This window comes from Lissotriton vulgaris, chromosome 6 (genome assembly GCF_964263255.1).
Source record: "Lissotriton vulgaris chromosome 6, aLisVul1.2, whole genome shotgun sequence".
NCBI classification, from domain to species: domain Eukaryota; kingdom Metazoa; phylum Chordata; class Amphibia; order Caudata; family Salamandridae; genus Lissotriton; species Lissotriton vulgaris.
In genome coordinates this window covers 1,657,192,691-1,657,213,778 of record NC_141694.1, presented here as the reverse complement: position 1 = coordinate 1,657,213,778, position 21,088 = coordinate 1,657,192,691, and the positions used below count along the sequence as shown (strand labels likewise).

General features: G+C 45.5%; 1 protein-coding gene across 3 annotated transcripts in view; it reads left to right on the top strand.

Annotated features, from left to right (window-relative positions):
- UBR2 (ubiquitin protein ligase E3 component n-recognin 2) overlaps positions 1 to 21,088 on the top strand; it is a 1,804,160-nt gene that overhangs the window by 1,373,154 nt on the left and 409,918 nt on the right. For all 3 annotated transcript variants that reach the window (XM_086927821.1, XM_086927820.1, XM_086927822.1), the window contains one exon: positions 12,233 to 12,368. In XM_086927821.1, the coding sequence (XP_086783947.1) occupies positions 12,233 to 12,368 (136 nt within the window). The remainder of the gene's footprint in view (positions 1 to 12,232; positions 12,369 to 21,088) is intronic.

Below are 21,088 nucleotides of genomic sequence, written 5' to 3'. Positions count from 1 at the left end.
CACCCATCCTCCCCGTTCTACGAACCGATATCTAGGGTAAAGGTCATCCCCTTTCAGGGCCCTAGTTTCATGGCACCAGTGTTGGTTTTTATCATGGCTCTGCGTTTCTGGCGCGGAAAAGCTATGTATAAGAACTGACGTCAGTTCGCGAGGACGGCGTCTAAGTACTCAGGCGACGTCATACCGGTGCCAACGACGGACGCGGAGCCGCAGACGACGCCTACCGACGCGCAAGGGTACTGCTATGCAAAAGTTTCCGGATCCAGTCTGACGCCTGGGGATATTCTAAGGTAAGTAATCTAATACTAATAATAATAATAATAATAATAATAGGGGGGTCTTGTAAAGCGCATGGTGACGCCAGAAGGCGTGTCCCCACGCTATGATGCGAGCGCTAGTAGGAATAAAAAGTGCTAAGGTTCCCACCTTAATACTAACTACTATTTCTTACAGATAGATCGTTACCGAAGGTAAGTAACTTGTGCATCAGTGCTGCATTGTGTGAATTTTGTACTGCAAAAGTTTTGCAACAAGAGTTTAAATGTCTGTAATCCAAAACTTGACGATATGTTTCGTCTGGTTTGGAGACAGGAAAGAAAGGATTGTTCATTGACGAGGTGCATGTTTCAATCACCCCTTGGTATTCAAGTTGATCTAAGATCTGCCTGACTTGTTTTTTAGCTTCCTGCTTTACTGGATACTGCCTCTGAGCAGTAGGTTGATTTTTTAACTGGATTTTATGGTGAGGAGAATCCTCATCCCATCCCACATGATTTTTATATAATGCTGGAGCCTGGCCCACATCCCATTTTCTGGCATAGGTGTATTTTTTATGAATAGGAATATGATTAGAGAAGGCTGGCAAAATGATCTCTTCGCCATGTGGGCACTCCCTGACAAATTCAAGTGGCCAGTCTTTTTCATCCAGAAGGATGGCATAACCCTTAGATAGTTTTTTCCCAAAAGAGTGCTTTTATCTTCCTAGTTATATCCCCCTCTATTCTGAGTGTTACTTCATATAAATTATGGGGTACACTAACCCTGGTGTCAGCAGTTTCAACCTGAATGCATTCATTCAGATCCACTGTCTCCAGATGATCTTTCAGGATCCTGCGAGCTATGGTGACCTCTGCTGCGCTGTCCAGCATTGTCTGGGCCCACTCCCCGTTCTTGAGTTGTGTCCTCAAGATCCTTGGCATGTCTGATTTTAATACTTGCTACCTTCTATTTGGAGAATTGAGTTTTCTTTTTTTTTGGAACGTGTTGATTGTCTTTGGACTTCACGCGTTCTTCTTTTTGTTCTGATCATCCTCTTCTTTCGGATTTCTGTGAGGAAGTCTGACAGGTACGAGAGGATTGTGTATCAGTATCTTGATATATATCAGGTTTTTTTAAATTATCCCTATTTCAAAGGTTATATCTCTTTTCAGAGTGCTCCTTTTGAGGAGATCTGCCTCTGGAGTGAGAGCGCTTCTCTTTAGGAGGTGACTGTCACTATTTTCCCATTTCTTTTTAGGAGTAGTTAAATTGTTTTTGATAAAACTTTTTCAGGATTTTCTGTTAGTTCAGGCTTTACAGGTTTCCCTCCCAAACTATCTCTTCCTAGTTCCTGACCTAAGCTTAGTACAAGGGAAGAAGTAAGTGAGGTGTAGCATAAATGTAGTATTCTTTTGCCAAGAATCTGCCCAAGATTTCTACAAGGGTCTAATCAGCTCCGTACCTTAGTTTAGAATGGAGAAGGTCAGTCTCGGGACTCGATTTCCCAACAACCTGCAAGGGTAGCTTGGAAACACTGGAGCTGGATTTCTCGGCAGGAGAAAAGACAACATCTCTCTCAGTGCGTCTGCTGGAGGATCGGCTTCCTTCGGCACTTGCTGTAGCAGGGCACGTCGGGCAAGTAGATAGTCGAATTGCTTCAAACCACCGTATGTTTTCTTGGGTGAGTGTGGGCATATTTATACCATGAAGGTGCTGAGTTTGACGTACAGTTGGACATAATAACGTCTTCAAAGAGTCTGTTCTTTGAAAACTACGAGTTCTTGAACAAATCAATATTCAAGCAAGGGGAAGTCTCCGGCTGCTGAAGCTGAGTTTTCCAAGAAATCTTGGATTTTCAGAACTAGTGGAAGTAGCCCTGCCGTATTTGGACTGCATGAGCTATGCCTAAATATGGTTATGATTTCTATGCCTATATAAGGATATGGTGATTTATACCTATATAAGGGCATGAATCGGGAAACTTACAATAGGGTCCTAAAATTATACATAACCGTATATGGTGCTCCCTTATGCAAGTGTAGCACCCTGCACTAATCCAGACAACCGTTATAGTGATTTTAGTGGTCTTAGACAACCTTAGAAAGCTCTCTAAGTGGTAGCTGTGGAGAGCAGCCTTCAGGCTTAGTCCAGAAGAAGTGTAAAGCGGCTTGTTTTCCCAGATCTTAGTTTTATTGGTAGAGGTCAAGTGAAAAAGAACCACACAGTGTATTTATAAAAATAGGTATGTTCGAGGCATATGGGCTGCAGATGGTACATTATGAATAGATCGCCATCTGGTGTTGGGCTCGGATGATTGCACTTTGTTTTTCTCTTGGAGAGTCTTTTGTAGCTTGGTGACTCCTCCCTTGGTTGGTAGTGCGCATGGGCATCGGCTCCATCCTTAAATTGTTTTTTTCCGCCATCGGGTTCGGATGAGGATTGAGACGCTCCAGATCAACTTCAGAAAAAAGTGATTTATCGGCGCGTATTCCCTTTCCAATTCGACGGTATTGTTATCGAACGCGTTTCATTTCCATTCCGGCGCGTTGCGAATTCAACATCGAAGAAAAAACTTTGATCATCAAGCCCGGAGTCCATGGAAAGGACTCCATTCAAAAAATGTCCAGCGTGTGGTGCTAAGTTCCCACACAAGGACCTACACGAGGTGTGCAACCTCTGTCTATCGCCTGAACACGAATCCAGGGACTGCGAAGCCTGCGCAGCATTCTCCTCCAAGCTAACGATTAGAAATCGTCGGGCAGAAGACACGAGGTTTCCAGAATGCAGTCGGAGGCGATCCCGGAGCTGTTCGGAGACGAGCAACTTGAGGAAGAAGAGGATCATGAGGATCAGTCGGGGTCGGAAGGGGACCAGTCGGATGTCGAAGAACTCGACGTGCAACAAACCGTGAGTGACGACGTCCCCTTACCAAAAAACCGACCCCGTGTGGTAACGACCCCGCCTTCGAGCCTGGTCAAACCGCAGAAAAAAGTTTCCGACGCCCCGCCCTCGGGCCCGGCAACGAAACCGAAACTGAAACCGAAACACTCGGCCTCCCACCATGTCGGATCCGAGAAACGGTCGACATAGACTTCGACACCGAAGCTTCATACAAGGGAAAGCTCGGCATCGAAACATTCCATGTCGAAACAGAAACATGATTCGACGTCCAAGACTCACTCGATACCTAGGAAGTCGGAATCGAGTAGACATTCGGTGCCGAAAACACCGAACATTGACGATCGAAAACATAAGCACCTTTCGGAACCAAGGCCTTCGGTACCGATTCAGGAGCAACAAACAGATCCCAAACAAAAGATTTTGTTTATCGATCCGCAAACTGGCAAAGTAGTGACGAAGAAGAGAAAGAATGAACAGACAGAAGATAAATCTCTTCCTTCAAAAAAGAGAACACTGGGGACAAATACAACTCCACCTGCTTCTCCTCGACCTAAAGTCACACCCTCTTCTCCTATTCCTCACACTATGCCAAATATTCCTACACCTTCCACACCAAGACCATCTACACCTCAGTCTGATGTAGACCGTGATCCAGGGGAGGGAGAACCTCAAGGGGATGATGAAACCATCCCAGATGAGGATGACCCATGGGAAAATTATAACGTAGGGTCAGATGAGGACAACGACCCAGAGTTAAATCCCTCAAAGCCTTCACCACCTGATGATAACACAGGGTTTGTACAACTCATTAATAGGGCAGCAAAATATCATAAAGTAGATATACATACAGAACCTCAAATAGAGGATTTCCTGTTAGAGACGCTACCTAATGCACAAAGAACATCAGGTACTCTTCCTATGCTGAAGGGTCTTCTCAGTCACACAGAAGAAATATTCAAAGACCCAGTGAGGGCTAGGGTGTTAAACCCAAGAATTGATAAAAAATATAAGGCGGCTCCAAAGGATCCAATATTTATCAAAGGGCAGGTACCTCTGGACTCGCTTGTAGTTTCAAACGCTCGTAAAAGAGCAAACTCATTATCTACAGGAGAGGCTCCTCCACCTGATAAAGAGTCACAATTAATAGATGCATCAGGCAAAAGAGTAGCATCACAAGCGGCAAATAGCTGGCGTATAGCCAATACACAGGCGCTACTTGCACGTTATGACAGGGCACATTATGTTGAATTAGAAAAACTCATCACACATCTCCCCAAAGAACATCAGAAAAAGGCAGATCAGTTAATACAGGAAGGTAAAATAATAACTAATACTTCCATTAAGTGCGCCCTAGACGCAGCAGACACTGCAGCAAGATCCATCAACACCAGTGTCATGTTAAGGAGACATGCATGGCTTAGAATCTCAGGATTCAAACAGGAAGTACAAACGTCCTTATTGAACCAACCATTTGATCAAAAGACACTTTTTGGTTCAAGCACAGATGAGACCTTAGAAAAAATGAAAAAAGATACAGAAACGGTGAAGTCAATGGGAGCATTGCAACAGCCAATACAAAGAGGTTCCTTTCGTAGATCCACCTATAGAGGGGGCTCAAAAAATACAGGAACAAATCAGCAATCCACCTCTTTCACACCTACATCACCCAAAGGTAATTCAAGAGGTAATTACAGGGGTAACAACAGCAAAGGTAGAGGCCGCGGAAATAATAACAACCGCAACGCCTCAACCCCAAAACAGTGACTTCATAGAACTTCCCCCAGACCACATAACACCGGTCGGGAGACGTCTATCACAGTTCCTACCTGTCTGGAAAGACATCACATCAGACAAGTGGGTGAGACAGATTATCCAACATGGTTATTGCCTGGAACTCACAGCTACCCCACCAAACATCCCCCCCCAAACAGCGTCCAATGAGTCAAGATCATCTGACATTTTTAAAAGAAGAAGTACTAGCACTTCTACAAAAGCATGCAATAGAGAAGGTCCCAAAAAATCAACAAGGGTCAGGAGTATACTCTCTATACTTCCTAATCCCCAAAAAAGACGGGTCCCTAAGACCAATCTTGGACCTCATACCTCTCAATGCTTACATAAATTCGGAACATTTCCACATGGTCACGCTCCAACAGGTACTCCCTTTACTGAAGAAAGGGGACTTTCTTTCTACACTGGATCTAAAAGACGCTTACTTTCATATCCCAATTCACAAAGCCCACAGAAAATACCTAAGGTTTGTAGTGGAAGGACAACACTATCAGTTCAAAGTCCTTCCGTTCGGGGTCACAACGGCACCAAGAGTGTTCACAAAATGCCTAGCTGTGGTGGCAGCACACCTAAGAAGACAACAAATACATGTCTTCCCCTACTTGGACAATTGGCTAATAAAGGCCAAGTCACAAGAAGAATGTCTTCACAACACACAGAAGACAATTCAATTGCTGCACCACCTAGGGTTTACGGTGAACTACAAAAAATCACACCTGCAACCAAACAAGATTCAGCAATACCTGGGGGCTACTATAGACACAGAAAAGGCAATAGCATACCCCAATCCAATCAGGATACAGACAATGGTCGGGTTAATACAAAGATTTCAACCACAACACTCACTACCAGCACGAGTGTTTATGCAACTGTTAGGCATGATGTCCTCCTGCATACTGCTAATACCACATGCCAGGCTACAAATGCGTCCACTACAGGAGTGTCTAGCGACACAGTGGAATAAGGCTCAAGGTCAGATTACAGATCTGGTGTTGGTAGACGACCGGACGCATCGCTCTCTGAAGTGGTGGAACACAAAAAACATTTCCAAAGGACGGTCGTTCCTAGAACCAATTCCACAAGTGATAATAACAGCGGACGCATCGCTCTCGGGATGGGGAGCGCATATGGACAAATACACAGTGCAGGGGAAGTGGAGTGTGCAGCAAAAGAAACTGCACATCAACTACCTGGAACTATTAGCAGTATTTCTAGCACTAAAGGCTTTCCAAATGCAAATAACAAGCAAGGAAGTCCTGATCAGAACAGACAACATGACTGCAATGTATTATATTCAAAAACAGGGGGGGGACACACTCTCTCCAACTATCCAAACTAGCACAGGACATTTGGAGATGGGCCATTCCTCAGAAGATTTATCTGTTAGCAGAACACCTACCAGGAGTTCAAAATCAGATAGCAGACATCCTAAGCAGACAGTCAGAACAAGTACACGAATGGGAGCTGCACGACCAAATACTGCACCCATTCTTCCAGAGATGGGGGCAACCAGAGATAGATCTGTTTGCCAATCATCAGAACGCAAAATGCAAAAACTTCGCATCCAGGTACCCACATCAACGGTCCCAGGGCAATGCACTATGGATAAATTGGTCCAACAAATTTGCTTACGCTTTCCCTCCTCTCCCACTAATTCCGTTAGTGGTTCGGAAACTGCAGCAACACTCAATGACAATGATACTAGTGGCACCCACGTGGGCAAGACAGCCGTGGTTCACCACGCTACTACAACTCTCACAGGTGCCACATCAAAAACTAAGATTATTACCCATGCATCTTACACAGAACCATGGAGAAATAATGCACCCAGATCCCAAACAATTGAACCTAGCGATCTGGCTCCTGAGGTCATAGAGTTTGGATATTTAGATTTACCACCAGAATGTATGGAAATCATTAAACAAGCAAGACGTCCTACCACCAGAGCATGCTATGCAGCAAAATGGAAGAGGTTTGCTATACACTGTAACAGTAAGCACATCAACCCTCTGGACGCATCCACTAAACAAATCATTTGCTATTTACTACACTTGCAGCAATGTAACTTAGCATATACCTCTATCAGAGTTCATCTCGCAGCTATAGCGGCGTACCTACAAAACAGGCAACATCTTTCCCTGTTTAAAGTACCAGCAATTAAAGCTTTCATGGAGGGACTCAAAAGAGTCATTCCACCAAGACGACCACCTTCCCCAGTCTGGAATCTCAACATAGTACTTACCAGACTAATGGGGCCACCCTTTGAACCTATGCATAGGTGTGAAATACAATTCCTCACATGGAAGGTGGCCTTCCTCATAGCTATCATGTCACTTAGAAGAGTAAGTGAGTTGCAGGCTTTTACAATTCAAGAACCATTCATGCAGTTACACCAAAATAAAGTGGTTCTTAGAACAAACCCAAAATTCTTACCAAAGGTAATTTCTGCATTCCACATCAATCAGTCAGTGGAATTACCGGTTTTCTTTCCAAAACCACAAACAGTAGCGGAAAGAGCCCTACATACATTGGATGTTAGAAGGGCAATATTGTACTATATAGAAAGAACACAAACTTTCAGAAAGACAAAACAGCTATTTGTTGCGTTTTCTCCTACACATAAGGGCAATCCCATCTCTAAAGCGGGCATTGCCAGATGGATTGTAAAATGTATTCAAATATGCTACTTAAAAGCAAAGAGAACATTAACTGTTCCTCCTAGAGCTCACTCTACACGTAAACTAGGAGCATCCATGGCATTTTTGGGAAACATTCCACTAGATGACATATGCAAAGCAGCTACCTGGGTTACACCGCACACCTTCACAAAACACTATTGTGTAGATGTGCACACAACACAACAAGCTAGAGTGGGACAAGCTGTATTAAAATTTTTATTTCAGACAGTTGCAACAGACACGGGCAACCACCGCTAGGGAGAGAACTGCTGTATAGTCTATTCATAATGTACCATCTGCAGCCCATATGCCTCGAACGGAATATGCTACTTACCAGTATGCATCTGTTCTTGGCATAGAGGGCTGCAGAGTGGTACATGCCCTCCCAGCCTCCCCGGAAACCTGTGTCTGTTCCAACATTATCTTATTTAGATACACTTACATGGGCATTCTTATCTGTATTCTATCATACTACTCCATCTAACCCTACTATGGCAAAACAATCTAAGGATGGAGCCGATGCCCATGCGCACTACCAACCAAGGGAGGAGTCACCAAGCTACAAAAGACTCTCCAAGAGAAAAACAAAGTGCAATCATCCGAGCCCAACACCAGATGGCGATCTATTCATAATGTACCACTCTGCAGCCCTCTATGCCAAGAACAGATGCATACTGGTAAGTAGCATATTCCTTATTATAAGACCGTCACTAACACACAATGATATCTCCTACCCGGAGATATATCACAATGCACATAATACTTTCTAATAAAAACAGGTAAGTAGCACGAATGCACAGTGGTCGCCCGGGGAGAGACCAAACCAAATGTTAAAATAGAAGGATGCACATTGCGACTCAAGTCAAGACTGTACCCAGAAGACGTAGAAGTGTTGGGGACCCATGGAACCACCTGAGGTAAGTACCCAGGAACCACACGGAGGCCATGTGCAGTGTGGGAACACGACCATATACTCAATTCAATTCAGTGGGTAAGTTGCGGTTGCAATTTTAAAGAAGGACCCTTCTCAGTGGACCCTGTAGAAACTCTGTGGAAGACAGAAGTTTGGAGAGCCACCCCACCCATGGATACCCTAGGAACCAGGATACCTACACCAGGGAAACCGGGTGCATAGGTGCGAAGTGGCTTTGGAAACCACTGTCAAACTCAGTGGATGATTTCAGGAATATGCTGCTGTTGAAGAAATTGAAAGTGTCCGGGGTGGAACCAAAAGGTGGATTCAAGTTGAGAAGTAGCTCCAAGCCGAGAGGGCAGAGTCTATGCCACTCAGAAGTGACCAGGAGGCACAGGAGACGAATGCCCACTGATGTTGGTTGATGCAGAAGAGTTGTCAGTGACCTTGGAGCCGCAGCTGTGTGGACAAGGCGATGTTGTGGAAGACCAGGAGCTGTTCACAAGCTGTTCCACGCCAGATGATGAGAACTGAAGGATCGGTGTCCGTCACGAGCACCAACAAGCCTTGGCAAATCCAAACAACATGGCATGCAAAAAAGTTGCAGAGTTAGGACCAGCAAGGTCCAAGTGACTCACCACAACCTGGGAAGTCAGAGTAGGCCCCAGCAATCAGGGGAGCCCACTGGAGTCAAAGAAGACCCTCGAGAGGACACACAGGCCGGAAGCACAGGAATCGCAAGAGGGCCTCGAGCGGCTCACCAAGGATGCAGGCCCACGGTGCACGAGATTCAGTGAGGACAAAGATCTTGGTCGTAGAAGATGCTTTAGGCTGGGGCTTCTTGGAGCCTGAAAATTTCTGGTGAAGAGCACCAGCAAACCTTGCCAAAGGCAAGTCATTGCGTTGCACAGGGGTTTGGTTCCTGTGGTTCAGACAAGGGATACTGGCCTCAAACTCACTGAGAAGACAGTGCCGGTCTTGAGGGATTTGCAGTACCAACACCTGTGTTGCTGAGCCTTTCGGAGTCCGTGGAAGCCCAGGAGCAGCAGACCAGTCAGCTTGGTTGCGGTGTTTGCAGATACAGGGAAGTGACTCCTTCACTTCAAGGGAGACTGCTTCAGGTACCTTGGATGTCCACAGGCCTTGGAAGGATACTGTATGGAGCACAGGCACAGACGTTACAGCAGACGAGCAGGACAACGAGACCAGGAGCAGCATGAGTCTTCCCATGTGCAGTCTCACTGCCCAGAGCATAGTCCAGCGAAGTCCAAAGTACCCAGATGGTCGAAGATGAAGTGGTGTCTTGTTCTGAATCTTGTCCTATGATGAATCTAGGGACCCACCGACAGGTAAGCCCTTAAGTACCCTAGGGAAAGGGTTGGTACGATTCAGGGGTCCCTCCCGGAGGAGGGCCTGTACAGTGGAGATGATACTCCCATGTCCTTTACCCAGTTCGCACCAGAGCTGGAGCCAACGGCTCCCTGAACTGGTTTGAACTGGAGTATGAAAGGAGGGCATCCAATGTGCCCTTCAAGCTGTCTCAGTGGCGCTGGTAAGCGCCCCCACCCTGCCTCAAAACACTAAACCCTGTCTGGAAGGTGGTCACACCTCCCTGTGACAGCATATCTATTGTCCGGCCTTCCCCCTGCTCGACCTTGACTCAGCAGCAGGAGGGCAGAAACATGTCTCTGGTCGGCAGCAGCCCTAGCTTGCTGTCCGGTTCTGGAAGACTGGTACCGGGAGCACTTAGGGCCTCCCGGAGGAGCTTTACAGTGCATTGAATCATACCTCCCACACCGTTTACGGTCATGGAATCATATTTCCCACACTATAAGTCTCAAGGTCTTACAAATATTTTCTCTACTCCAGACCCAGTCGTGACCCAGCAGATGTAAGAGGGTCGAAACATCGATTGTTGATGGCTGCATTGTAATTTCTGATTGCCAGGCATCTAGGGACATATGATTGTTACAAAAGGGGGTGGTGATGGACGGAGCATCCGAATCAATCAAACACTCGCACCCAGTCAAAGGATCTGGGTTTAATCCATCACCGTTCTTTAGCCCACTCTGCCACCCCAGTTCAGACATGGCTATATGCAAATCAGTCTGACCCTGTGCCTCATGGGAACAGTCCAGCCCGAACTGCCAAGCCATGTCTTCCCTGGACCGGAAACAAGCTTCCGAGGACCGGTTTCTGGCATTTCAGCCGTCTACAGCCCGGCTTGCTTGAATCCAGTGGCAAAGTGAGCAAGGGACTCACGTCTGAGCATACCCTGCCACACTTATGGCGGCCAAAAGCGGTACAAAAGGGGGTGGCGATGGACGGAGCATCTGAATCAATCAAACACTCACACCCAGTCAAAGGATCTGGGTTTAATCCATCACCGTTCTTATGATTGTTAGCCCACTGGAGAGAGAATACAAATTGTGATACAACGGGCAGGATTTCTAAATGAATTGCAATTTTGTGTTTTACGTACATTTGTAGTCACTTTTAGAAGCACTTCACTAGCACTTATGGAGCACCTTATATTTACATTGAATGATTCATTGTCATTCTAATATTATAAAAATATAGCATTCATTTAATAATTACTTTGTTCAGGCCTGCATGTTTTTTGGATTCATTTCAATTTTGTTTATTTTTGTGAGCACTTGTGCAATTACAAGAATAGTTTTTTTGATTTGACATAAATCTTAATCCAACAGAACCATTGCTTTAATTTTCATACATTACCCAGATTCTGAAGAATTCAGGGTTACCCTATTATCAGTTATTATTTTACATGCCTGGCAGGATTTTAAAAATAATGTTTCAGGTGCCGTGGACACCCCTCCTTTTGCTGAGACCGTTTCTTATTAGTGCATCATTATGGCCTAATTATAGAAGGCTACTGCAGACTTCCTGGTTAAATGTTGGCACATCTATATTTTATCAACCACCCTCAATCCTGCTACTAAACTTGGTCACTGCTGCCAAAAGCAGTGGCTTGTGAGATGCTTCTTTAGTGCATGACTCGAATGAATTAGTTTATATGTCTATGGAAAAATGTACATGTTCGTGAAATGCAGTTGCTGCTCTAAAATCTAAAGGACACTCCACACAATCAATAGCTGATTGGGGCTAACCCAGATCCTTCCCTCATTGTTGTGTTGACATGACCCTTGACAGATACCTAAAGCGGTCTAGCGTCAAACTAAAAAGACAAACATTTTCCACCTGTAAAATGTCGCACTGCAGTACGTTTTTGACATAACACCGACTTATTTTTTTTATGGTTCTTCAAAAGGCACAAAATGTTGACAGAATTTTGCCTTTTCAAACAAAATCGAACACTTTTACGTTAATCTTTGCAAATATTGTTTTATGAGCAAAAATGGCGATAATTTGTCTGGGTGTCTTTTATTTAAAAAAAATAGTAAAGATTTGACTGAAATGATGCTGAAAAATAAAATTGAAAAATATTTTCAGCATTATTTCATTTGTCTTGAAGTAACCTCATGTCACTGTAGCTTGCAACCCTGTTGTCTCTATCTATATGTTGCAGCACATAGACAGAATTTAAGGAGTTTTTTCTGACGGTGGAGATATCACGGTTCGGTCTCAGTCAGAATTTAATAGTCTTGGTGCACCATCTGCTTTATAATATAAATGAAAATATTAATCCGCCTTTTCAATTTTCTTACAGGTAAGCATGGTGCTTTCTTTCCCAGCTGTGCAGTGCCAAGACTTTTCAGGAGCAAGTCTTGGCACGGGCGATCTTCATCTCTTTCGGATTATTACCATGGCACATATTGTGCAGATTCTGCTGACCTCATCAACAGGTGAGTTTACTTGCTGTATTTACTTAATATTGTCGTGGTGCCTAATGTGTTTGCTTTCAGCATGAATTATAGTCGAGTTTCCATTTTTTTAAATCGGTCATTTTATAGAACGTAAATGCCTCCTTGCTGCACACACGTTGTTGTGTTGAAATGGATTTAAAGAGATGTCACTGAAACGGCTTCTTCTCCACTAACAACCAGCAAGTATTCATGTTGAAATCCTTAAAAGAAAGCAAATTAGAGGGACATTAAAACTACAGTATTCTCATAGATATTCTTTCAAAAATATTTTTAGTGTGTGTTTTTCAAGAAGTGGATTTTCCGCAAGTCCTCTATGTGAATTTATTTGTAGCTTTAGAGGACTTTTAAAGGGGGCTTTGGCATCATGGGGCATCCATACACTGCAAAGTTAGGTTGTAGAGGAAACTGCAAAAACTAACCACCCCTCCCCCAAAAAGAAAACGTTTTATGGATCCCAGTTTATTGTATAAAAAGCAGCGTGTTTAATATATCCTCATTTAAAATTATGGGGTTTTGTTTAGAGGAACGGCAGGAGTTGGAGCCGTGCCCTGGCTGCAGAGAAGAGATTACATGGCCGACCTGCTCTGGCTCTCGCTCACGAGGTTGTGGGTACTTGAACTGGGCACCTGTCGAGCAAAACGAGCATTTCTAGACATATTTGTGACACGTTATCGAAGGAAAACCAATCTTTTACGGTGAACCGAACTTCGGCTACTGCATAAGCAGTTAAAAAGAATCCGTTTCTAAATGGTCAAGCAGTGCTGTTTGCAAAGACAATATGATTCAGGATCAAGTCCACAAAGACTTAAGAGCGATCCGGTAGTCATATTGTGATGTGTCTGTAATTCTCTAATGAGTGAATTAATTAGTTCTTTCTTGCTTGATTAACAAAAATCATTGCAATTAAAACATCTTAGTTATAGGACAGTTTAAAAAAAACATTCCTGCAGGTAATAAATACCTGTTTAAAAGTATTAATCTGTAATTACAGGCCATAGCAATAAAACCATTTATTAACATCTATTTAGAACAGTAACACTCCTATCCTTAACAGTTTATAGTTACATTCATATTTATACATTAAAGTCCAATTAACTTTATAAATCATTGTACTATTAACTATAAAATCCATGAAAACATATACTGGACCATTGCGTGTTAAAGTGCAAACGTGCCTGTGCAATAGTTTCATTGTGCGACCAAAAAATGCATCAATATCTTCAATTGTGCAAACAAAATATCTTCCAATGTGCAAACAAGGAATATTTGTTATTTACATTTCTAGTAGTTTACCATAGGAGCATAGACGCTAAATCTTTTATAAGGCCATTATGTGCAAATAGGCAACCTAAAAAAAATGCATCCAAAATTTCTCTTGGTACCTGTTAATTTGATTATGATGTACCTTAACCAGTCAATACCAAACATTTTTCAACAAAAGCTAAAAACTTTATCAGTGGACATAGCAGCGGAATCGACTCGCCGGATAGACATAGAATCAGAGCCTGGCGGGCCTATCTTACTCCATACTTTAGAAATAAGGATTTTAAAAATATGCAACGTATTTCAAGCAATTTGGGACACACACATTCTATATGCAATAAAGATTCACATGACCACCCACAAAATCTACATTTGGTACTAGTTCACTGCTGAATCCATGTCGGAGTGCCCTCCTTAGTTGGGTTTAATTCCAATCTAATTTTTAAGAATTATTTTTTTTATTATTGCCGAAAAGTGGGCATTTAGGAATGGCGGGATGCGCAAAGACTGGTGTGAATTAATCACAGACTATGCATGATTTGTTGCCGCCAACACAGTTTTATCAGCAATGAAAGATTTAACTTTGATTAGTTTCTTTAGAATCAGTTTAAAATTGGGCATTTTCAGATCATTGAGCCCAATCTGCAGGGCCGATTTCATTTAAACATTTTAAGATATGAGATCTCCAGGTAGCAGCATAGGCAGATTTAGTTATTTCAAGCCAGCAATTGTTCGCTAGGAAAACAGGGTCAGAGGAAAACATTGAAAACATCCATTAAAAAAATTCCCCATTCAACACAAAGCACTGTCTTTGGAGACCAAGTTCCAATTTTATTTCAGCTTGACCCACTGACCTGGGGATCCTAAACGGCAGTTTATAGGCCTTAATTGCTAATACATCCGATAGATTCGCACCTTTCCCCCTAGTGATGGGTGAATCATATGAAATAGTCGGTTGCAACTTTGCTCTCATAACTTTTAGGACAAAATCATATGATTGGCAACCCAATGATTTGTGCAAACATTTGAAAGCATGAATTAAGGTTACAGATCTTGCCCTCAAATCTTTAAAATGATTCTTAAATTAAACTCTATTTTCACAACTTCAGTTGTCCTCCAAGTATTTGTCTTCAGTTGTGCTGGACCAATTTTCATAATTGCTTTAAGCTATTATGGGTTTGAATTTTTTTGTGATAGAGTACCACCATCACCCAGCCTGACCTGGACCCAGGGGTTGGTATACAGAAGAATTGTCTCTATAAAGTTCTGTGGAATGTGCCAGCCATCCAGTTTTCGCTATAGTAAACGCTGTATTTAGATCTATAAAGGCAATATATAAATTATTTTTTTCTGCTATTAGAGTAAGGACCAACAAATTAGTAGTGGTCTATTGTCCCTTGCGAAAACCTGTTTGAGTGGAATTATACCTTGCTGTGTGGCCCATTTTTCCAGATCTATCAATAGACGTGAAGGAAAAACTCTAGTGTCAACATCAGTTCAAGAAATTAACTGCTAATTAGCAGGGTTATTAACCGAGCCACTTTTATAAATAGGCTGCAGGATACTACCTTGCCATGATACAGGCACCGTTTCCAATGCCAATACCGTGTTAAACAATGGGGTTAGTATTTCAGCCCACTTATTAATATTGCCACGGAACAAAGCATTAGGCAGCCCATTAGGGCCAGGAACACCATTTGAACGAAGGCAACGTAAAAGAATATCTATTTAATTACAATTCATGCAATCCAGGACCTTCCTCAATTCAGGACTACTGTCACTAAATTTCACAATGTTGTTTGTACCCGGGCTCATACCACTCTCTGTTTCAGTATTTAGTTTACTAGTTTTATCATAGTTAAAGCACCCATCTTGCTTTTTCGCAGCTTGACCCACCGTGCCATACAGATTAGTAAAAACATTTGCCCATTCAGTTTCCTTTAATTAATGCAATAAGCCCTAGTGCCTCCCCTTTCTAATTCATTGATTATTTCCCAGAATATTTTTGCATTATTTTCTTTGGAGGCATGTAGTAATCTATTCCAAAGCCCTGTTCCATAATATGATTTAGCCACCCAAAATTCAATTTATTAATCATATAGCCTACCCCCGCCTCACACTGGTCACTATCCTTTAATATTACTTTTGCAACCTGTAATATTTCTTCTTTAGTATCTATATTCAAAACCAGTCTTTCCAGATTATTTGCAGAATATGCCATGTTGGAAACTCATTAAATCTAGGGTTTCATTTTATTGACAATTGTAGGAAAACTATCTGAGGATTGTGATCACTCTAGGCGCAGAGACAACTTATATTCAATCACTTTTAGGCTTAAGTTATCACAGGCAAAAGTATAATCAATAAGTGCACCATGTTTAGAGTGTTTAAAAGATGGTACGAACCTAGATTTTTCTTTTAACATGGTAAACCCAAACTGGTACATTATGTCATAGCACTCTTTTGCAGTGCAATTCATTTTTTCTTTTCCGGGGTTTAAGGCGATCAAATGTAATTTGAAATCGCCAGAAACTATAAACCTGTCTTCTGAGTGCCTTATTATGAACGTACTTAAGGTATCTCGTAAGATATACAACTGGGTGATGTTATTTTTCCTGGCACTTAAATATACATTAAGTATTATCAAACTACAACTTTTATACTGCAATACAAGGCATTGTAACCGGTCCATTTGAAAGTCAACTACTTCTGCTGTTAAATTTAGTTCTGCCGAAATATAGCATGTACGTCCACACTTTGCACGGCCTGATTTATTAGGGCGTATTGCCGGGGATCTTTACTCGTTATACCCAAGCAAAGGTGTTGCTTGTTCTCTCCACGTTTCTAGGAATATTAGAATTACAAACAAGTTTAAAAATAAAAAATTATCTGGATCAGATAATAGATGGCCTAGCCCATGCACATTCCATGAACATATTCTCATTTGCACATCTTTATCATTTGCAACAGACAGAGTTCAATTATCCTCAACTTGATGCACATTTGCAAGGGTGGCTGGAAGCCAAGAACAATCCTCCAATTGCGTGTTGTTTTTAGGTAACACTTTGCAGATACGCACTCCTGATAGTGTGTTAGTAATCAACAAGCCTGAATTGCAAGATGATTTACCTCTAAGATGCACCTCCAAGTAATGGATGTAACTTTTTTCTTTCAACCTTTATTCTATCGTTCTCCACATTTGGGGCTAATACCTCTAAAATCGAGGGGTATTTTACAGGAATGCAATTCTTGACCTTAGTACCATATTCCTTAAAATATGCACTTAAATCTAAGATTTTGTTCACTATTTCATTAGTAGACCATTTTGTTATAGTGGACTCCCTAGTTGAGTTGGGTTGTAGTTGTTTGAACTGTACAGACAAAAGATCAGTGGTTTTAATGAATGATAAATCAGGAATAGTTGAGAATAATTACAAAATTAAACTCCAATTAAGGCTATAGTGTGTGCCCCTGGACGCATGTAACAGATGCAAAACAATAGCACCCTATCAATCAATCAATCAGTCCATTTATAGAGCGCGCTACTCACCCGCGAGGGTCTCAAGGCACTAAAGGGGGGTGGGGGGGGGGGGGGGGGGCGGGGGCGGCGCTACTGCTCGAATAGCCAGGTCTTGAGGTCTTTCCTGAAGGTGAGATGGTCCTGGGTTAGTCGTAGGTGTGCGGGGAGGGAGTTCCATGTCTTGGCGGCCAGGTAGCAGAACGATCTTCCGGGGGTGGCTCGGCGGATCCGTGGGACGGTTGCGAGGGCGAGGCTGGCGGAGCGGAGCTGGCGGGTAGGAGAGTAGAACGAGAGGCGGTTGTTGAGGTATTCAGGCCTATGTCGTGGAGCGCTTTGTGTGCGTGGGTGAGGAGCCTGAGCGTGATCTTCTTGCTGACGGGGAGCCAGTGCAGGTTTCTCAGGTGGGCCGATATATGGCTGTGGCGAGGGATGTCAAGGATGAGTCATGCGGAGGCGTTCTGTATGCGCTGAAGTCGTTTCTGAAGTTTGGCTGTGGTTCCTGCGTAGAGGGCGTTCCCGTAGTCTAGTCGGCTGGTGACGAGGGCCTGCATGACCGTCTTTCTGGTTTCTATGGGGATCCACCGGAAGATGTTTCGGAGCATGCGCAGGGTGTTGAAGCAGGAGGATGAGATGGCGTTGACTTGTTTGGTCATCGTGAGCGAGGAGTCCAGGATGAATCCCAGGTTGGGTGCGTGGTCCGTGGGTGACGGTGCGGTGCCCAGCGCTGTGGGCCACCAGGAGTCGTCCCAGGCGGATGGGGATTGTCCGAGGATGAGGACCTCCGTTTTGTCTGAGTTCAGTTTCAGCCGACTGAGCTTCATCCATTCCGCTACGTCTTTCATTCCTTCCTGGAGGTTGGTTTTGGCGGTGGTTTGGTCTTTGGTAAGGGAGAGTATCAGCTGGGTGTCATCGGCATAGGAGATGATGTTGAGGTTGTGTTTGCGTGCGATGGTGGCGAGGGGGCTCATGTAGATTTTGAAGAGGGTTGGGCTGAGCGAGGAGCCTTGGGGTACGCCGCAGATGATCTTGGTGGCCGTGGAGCAGAACGGCGGGAGGCGGACTCTCTGGGTTCTGTTGGAGAGGAACGAGGTGATCCAGTCCAGCGCTTTTCCTTGGATCCCAGTGTTGTAGAGGCGGGTTATTAGGGTGCAGTGGCAGACGGTATCAAAGGTGGCTGAGAGGTCTAGGAGGATGAGGGCGGTTGTCTCCCCGTTGTCCATCAGGGCCCTGATGTCGTCGGTGGTTGCGACGAGGGCTGTCTCGGTGCTGTGGTTGGCTCTAAATCCAGATTGGGATGGGTCGAGCAAGTTGTTTGCCTCGAGGAATGCAGTCAGCTGTTTATTGATGGTCTTCTCGATGACTTTGGCCGGAAAGGGAAGAACAGAGATGAGACGGAAGTTCTTGAGGTCTTTAGGGTCAGCTGTGGGGTTTTTCAGAAGGGCGTTGATCTCTACGTGCTTCCAGCTCTCTGGGAAGGTGGCTGATGCGAAGGAGTTGTTTATGACGTTCCGGAGGTGGGGTGCGATGATGGAGTCTGCTTTGTTGTAGATGTGGTGGGGGCATGAGTCAGAGGGAGAGCCGGAGTGGATGGTGTTCATAACGTGGGTGGTGTCTTCTGTGCTGATGGGGGTCCAGTCGCTTAGGGTGGTGGTGGGGGTCGTTGGTTTGGTGACTGGAGGAGGAGTCTGGGCGTCAAAGCTGTTGTGTATATCTGCGATCTTGCGGTAGAAGAACGTGGCGAGGGAGTTGCAGAGGTCTTGTGATGGTGTGATGTTGTTGTTGCTGGCGTTGGGGTTGGAGAGCTCATTTATGATGCTGAAGTGTTCCTTGCTGTTGCGGGTGTTGTTGTCCAGCCGCTCTTTGAACCTTTTGGTGGTGCAGATCAGCTGGTGGTGTTCGCGAATGGCGTTTTTGAGGGCTGACATGTTTTCTGTCGTCCGTTCGTGGCGCCAGGTTTTTTCGAGAGTGCGGCATGATTTGAAGATGGGGTCCAGCGTGTGGCCGGCGTAGTGGGTGGGGGTGTTCACCAGCTGCTTGAGTCCGAGGTTGGCGAGCAGGGTGGTGGTGTTGTCGTTGTAGTTCTCCAGGTGGAAGTTCAGGTCCCCTAGGAGGATGTATTCTGGTGAGGTTAGTGTGTGCGGGCTGACCAAGTCGGCGATGTGTGCGCGGGCCCGGGGGTCTGTAGACGAGGGTTCCTCTGATTGTGGTTTTGGGGTCGTGCGGATCTGGAAGTGTAGGTGTTCAGCGGTGGAGAGTGTGTCTTCGGCGTTGGTCGTGACGCTGATGGTGTTCCTGTAGACAATGGCGATTCCTCCTCCGGTTTGGTTGACGCGGTCCTTCCGGGTGATCTTGTAGCTGTCCGGGATGGCTATGGTTATGGCGATGTCGGGGGCCGAGGAGGCGTTCATTCAGGTTTCCGTGAGGAAAGCGACGTCCGGTGCTGTTGTGTCGAGGAGGTCCCAGAGTTCGATGGCGTGTTTGTGGACGGAGCGGGTGTTGAAGAGGATGGACTTGAGGTTGTTGTTGTTGTTGCTGGGTTTGATGGGCGGGGTGTAGGTTGGGAGGCAGGTGAATTTGCAGGCTTGGCAGGTGAAGGGTCCGTGGGTTCGCTTCGGGGTGGCTCGATAGCAGGCGGGTGGTCGTCCGGTGTTGAGTGCGTGGAGGGTGGTGGTGTTGTATCTCAGTCGGGCGTCCTGGCTCCGGCGTGGGCCAGGGGTTCTGGCGCTGGGCACGGTCCAGGCGTGGACGGGCGCAGACGGGCTTGCCTTTGGCTGCGCGCGGCCTCCATATGAGGGCCTGTGGGAGGGAGGAGCAGCTGGGAGGCAGGAGTGGGGTGGCAAACGGGACAGCAGGGGGGAGGGGCCACAGGGACACAGCGGCAGGAAGGGACACAGAATGCAAAACGGGGCAAGGAGGCACAGAGGGCACAACAGTGGGGGTAAAAACAGTACAAAAAACGGGCAAACAAGTGCAAACAGGGAAAGGAAACCAGAGAAGGCAAGGCTTCACGCAAGAGTCACAGGCAGCGGCAAGAGCTTTGGCCCCTGCGCCGTAGACCACTTTGGTCCCGGTGCCGCAAGGCCCCGCTGGATCCGCTTCCGGATCCGGGTCTCCACTGGTCGACCTTACGACCCCGCCGGCGTCGGCCCCTAGGGTGTCATCGGGCATCGTCCCCGCACGACCACGTCCCTGGTCCACCCCTCAGTCCGGATCCGGCGTCAGTGCGGCGTCTCTCGACGCCGCATTCGGCCCCGGCCGAAGAGGAATTCTTCGAGGGTCTGGGTCCATCCTTTACTCCTGACTTTCAGGACATGGACGACGAGGGAGACTGGGGGGGGAGGTCTGCGGACCCTCTGGCACTTGAGTGCCAGTCATATCAGGACTGGACACTGGAACTAGGGGAAGCGAGTGGCCTGGATACCTCCCCAGACACTGGTTTTGTCTCCCCTCCTACCGTGGGTACGGAGGAAGGGGGCTGCTTATAGTGTGGTGCTGACGAGGGCGGCCAAAGCCTTGGCTCTTGAGCTGCCCGTCGCAAAGGTGAGGTCTAACATCCTCACAGAGGTCCTTAAACTGCAGGTAAGCTCCTCAGAGCCTCTACTGCCATTTAATGAGGCTCTCACGGATGTCCTTTTGGGCACCTGGTCCAGGCCCGCTACAGGTCTGCCTGTAGATAGGAACGTCGCTAGGCGCCACATCCTGCTCCTGGCGACCCTAGTTTCTTGTCCACCCACCTCACCTCCGAGAGCCTGGTCATCCAGGCCTCATCCTACCAATCCGCATTCCCGACTTCACCACCAGATCGGGAATCCAAGAGGTATGAACAATTCGGCAAGAAGATGTTCTCCTCCCTTAGTTTGGGTTTGCGGTCAGTCAACACCGGGTGCCTCTTGGGCCGTTACACCCACTCTCTGTG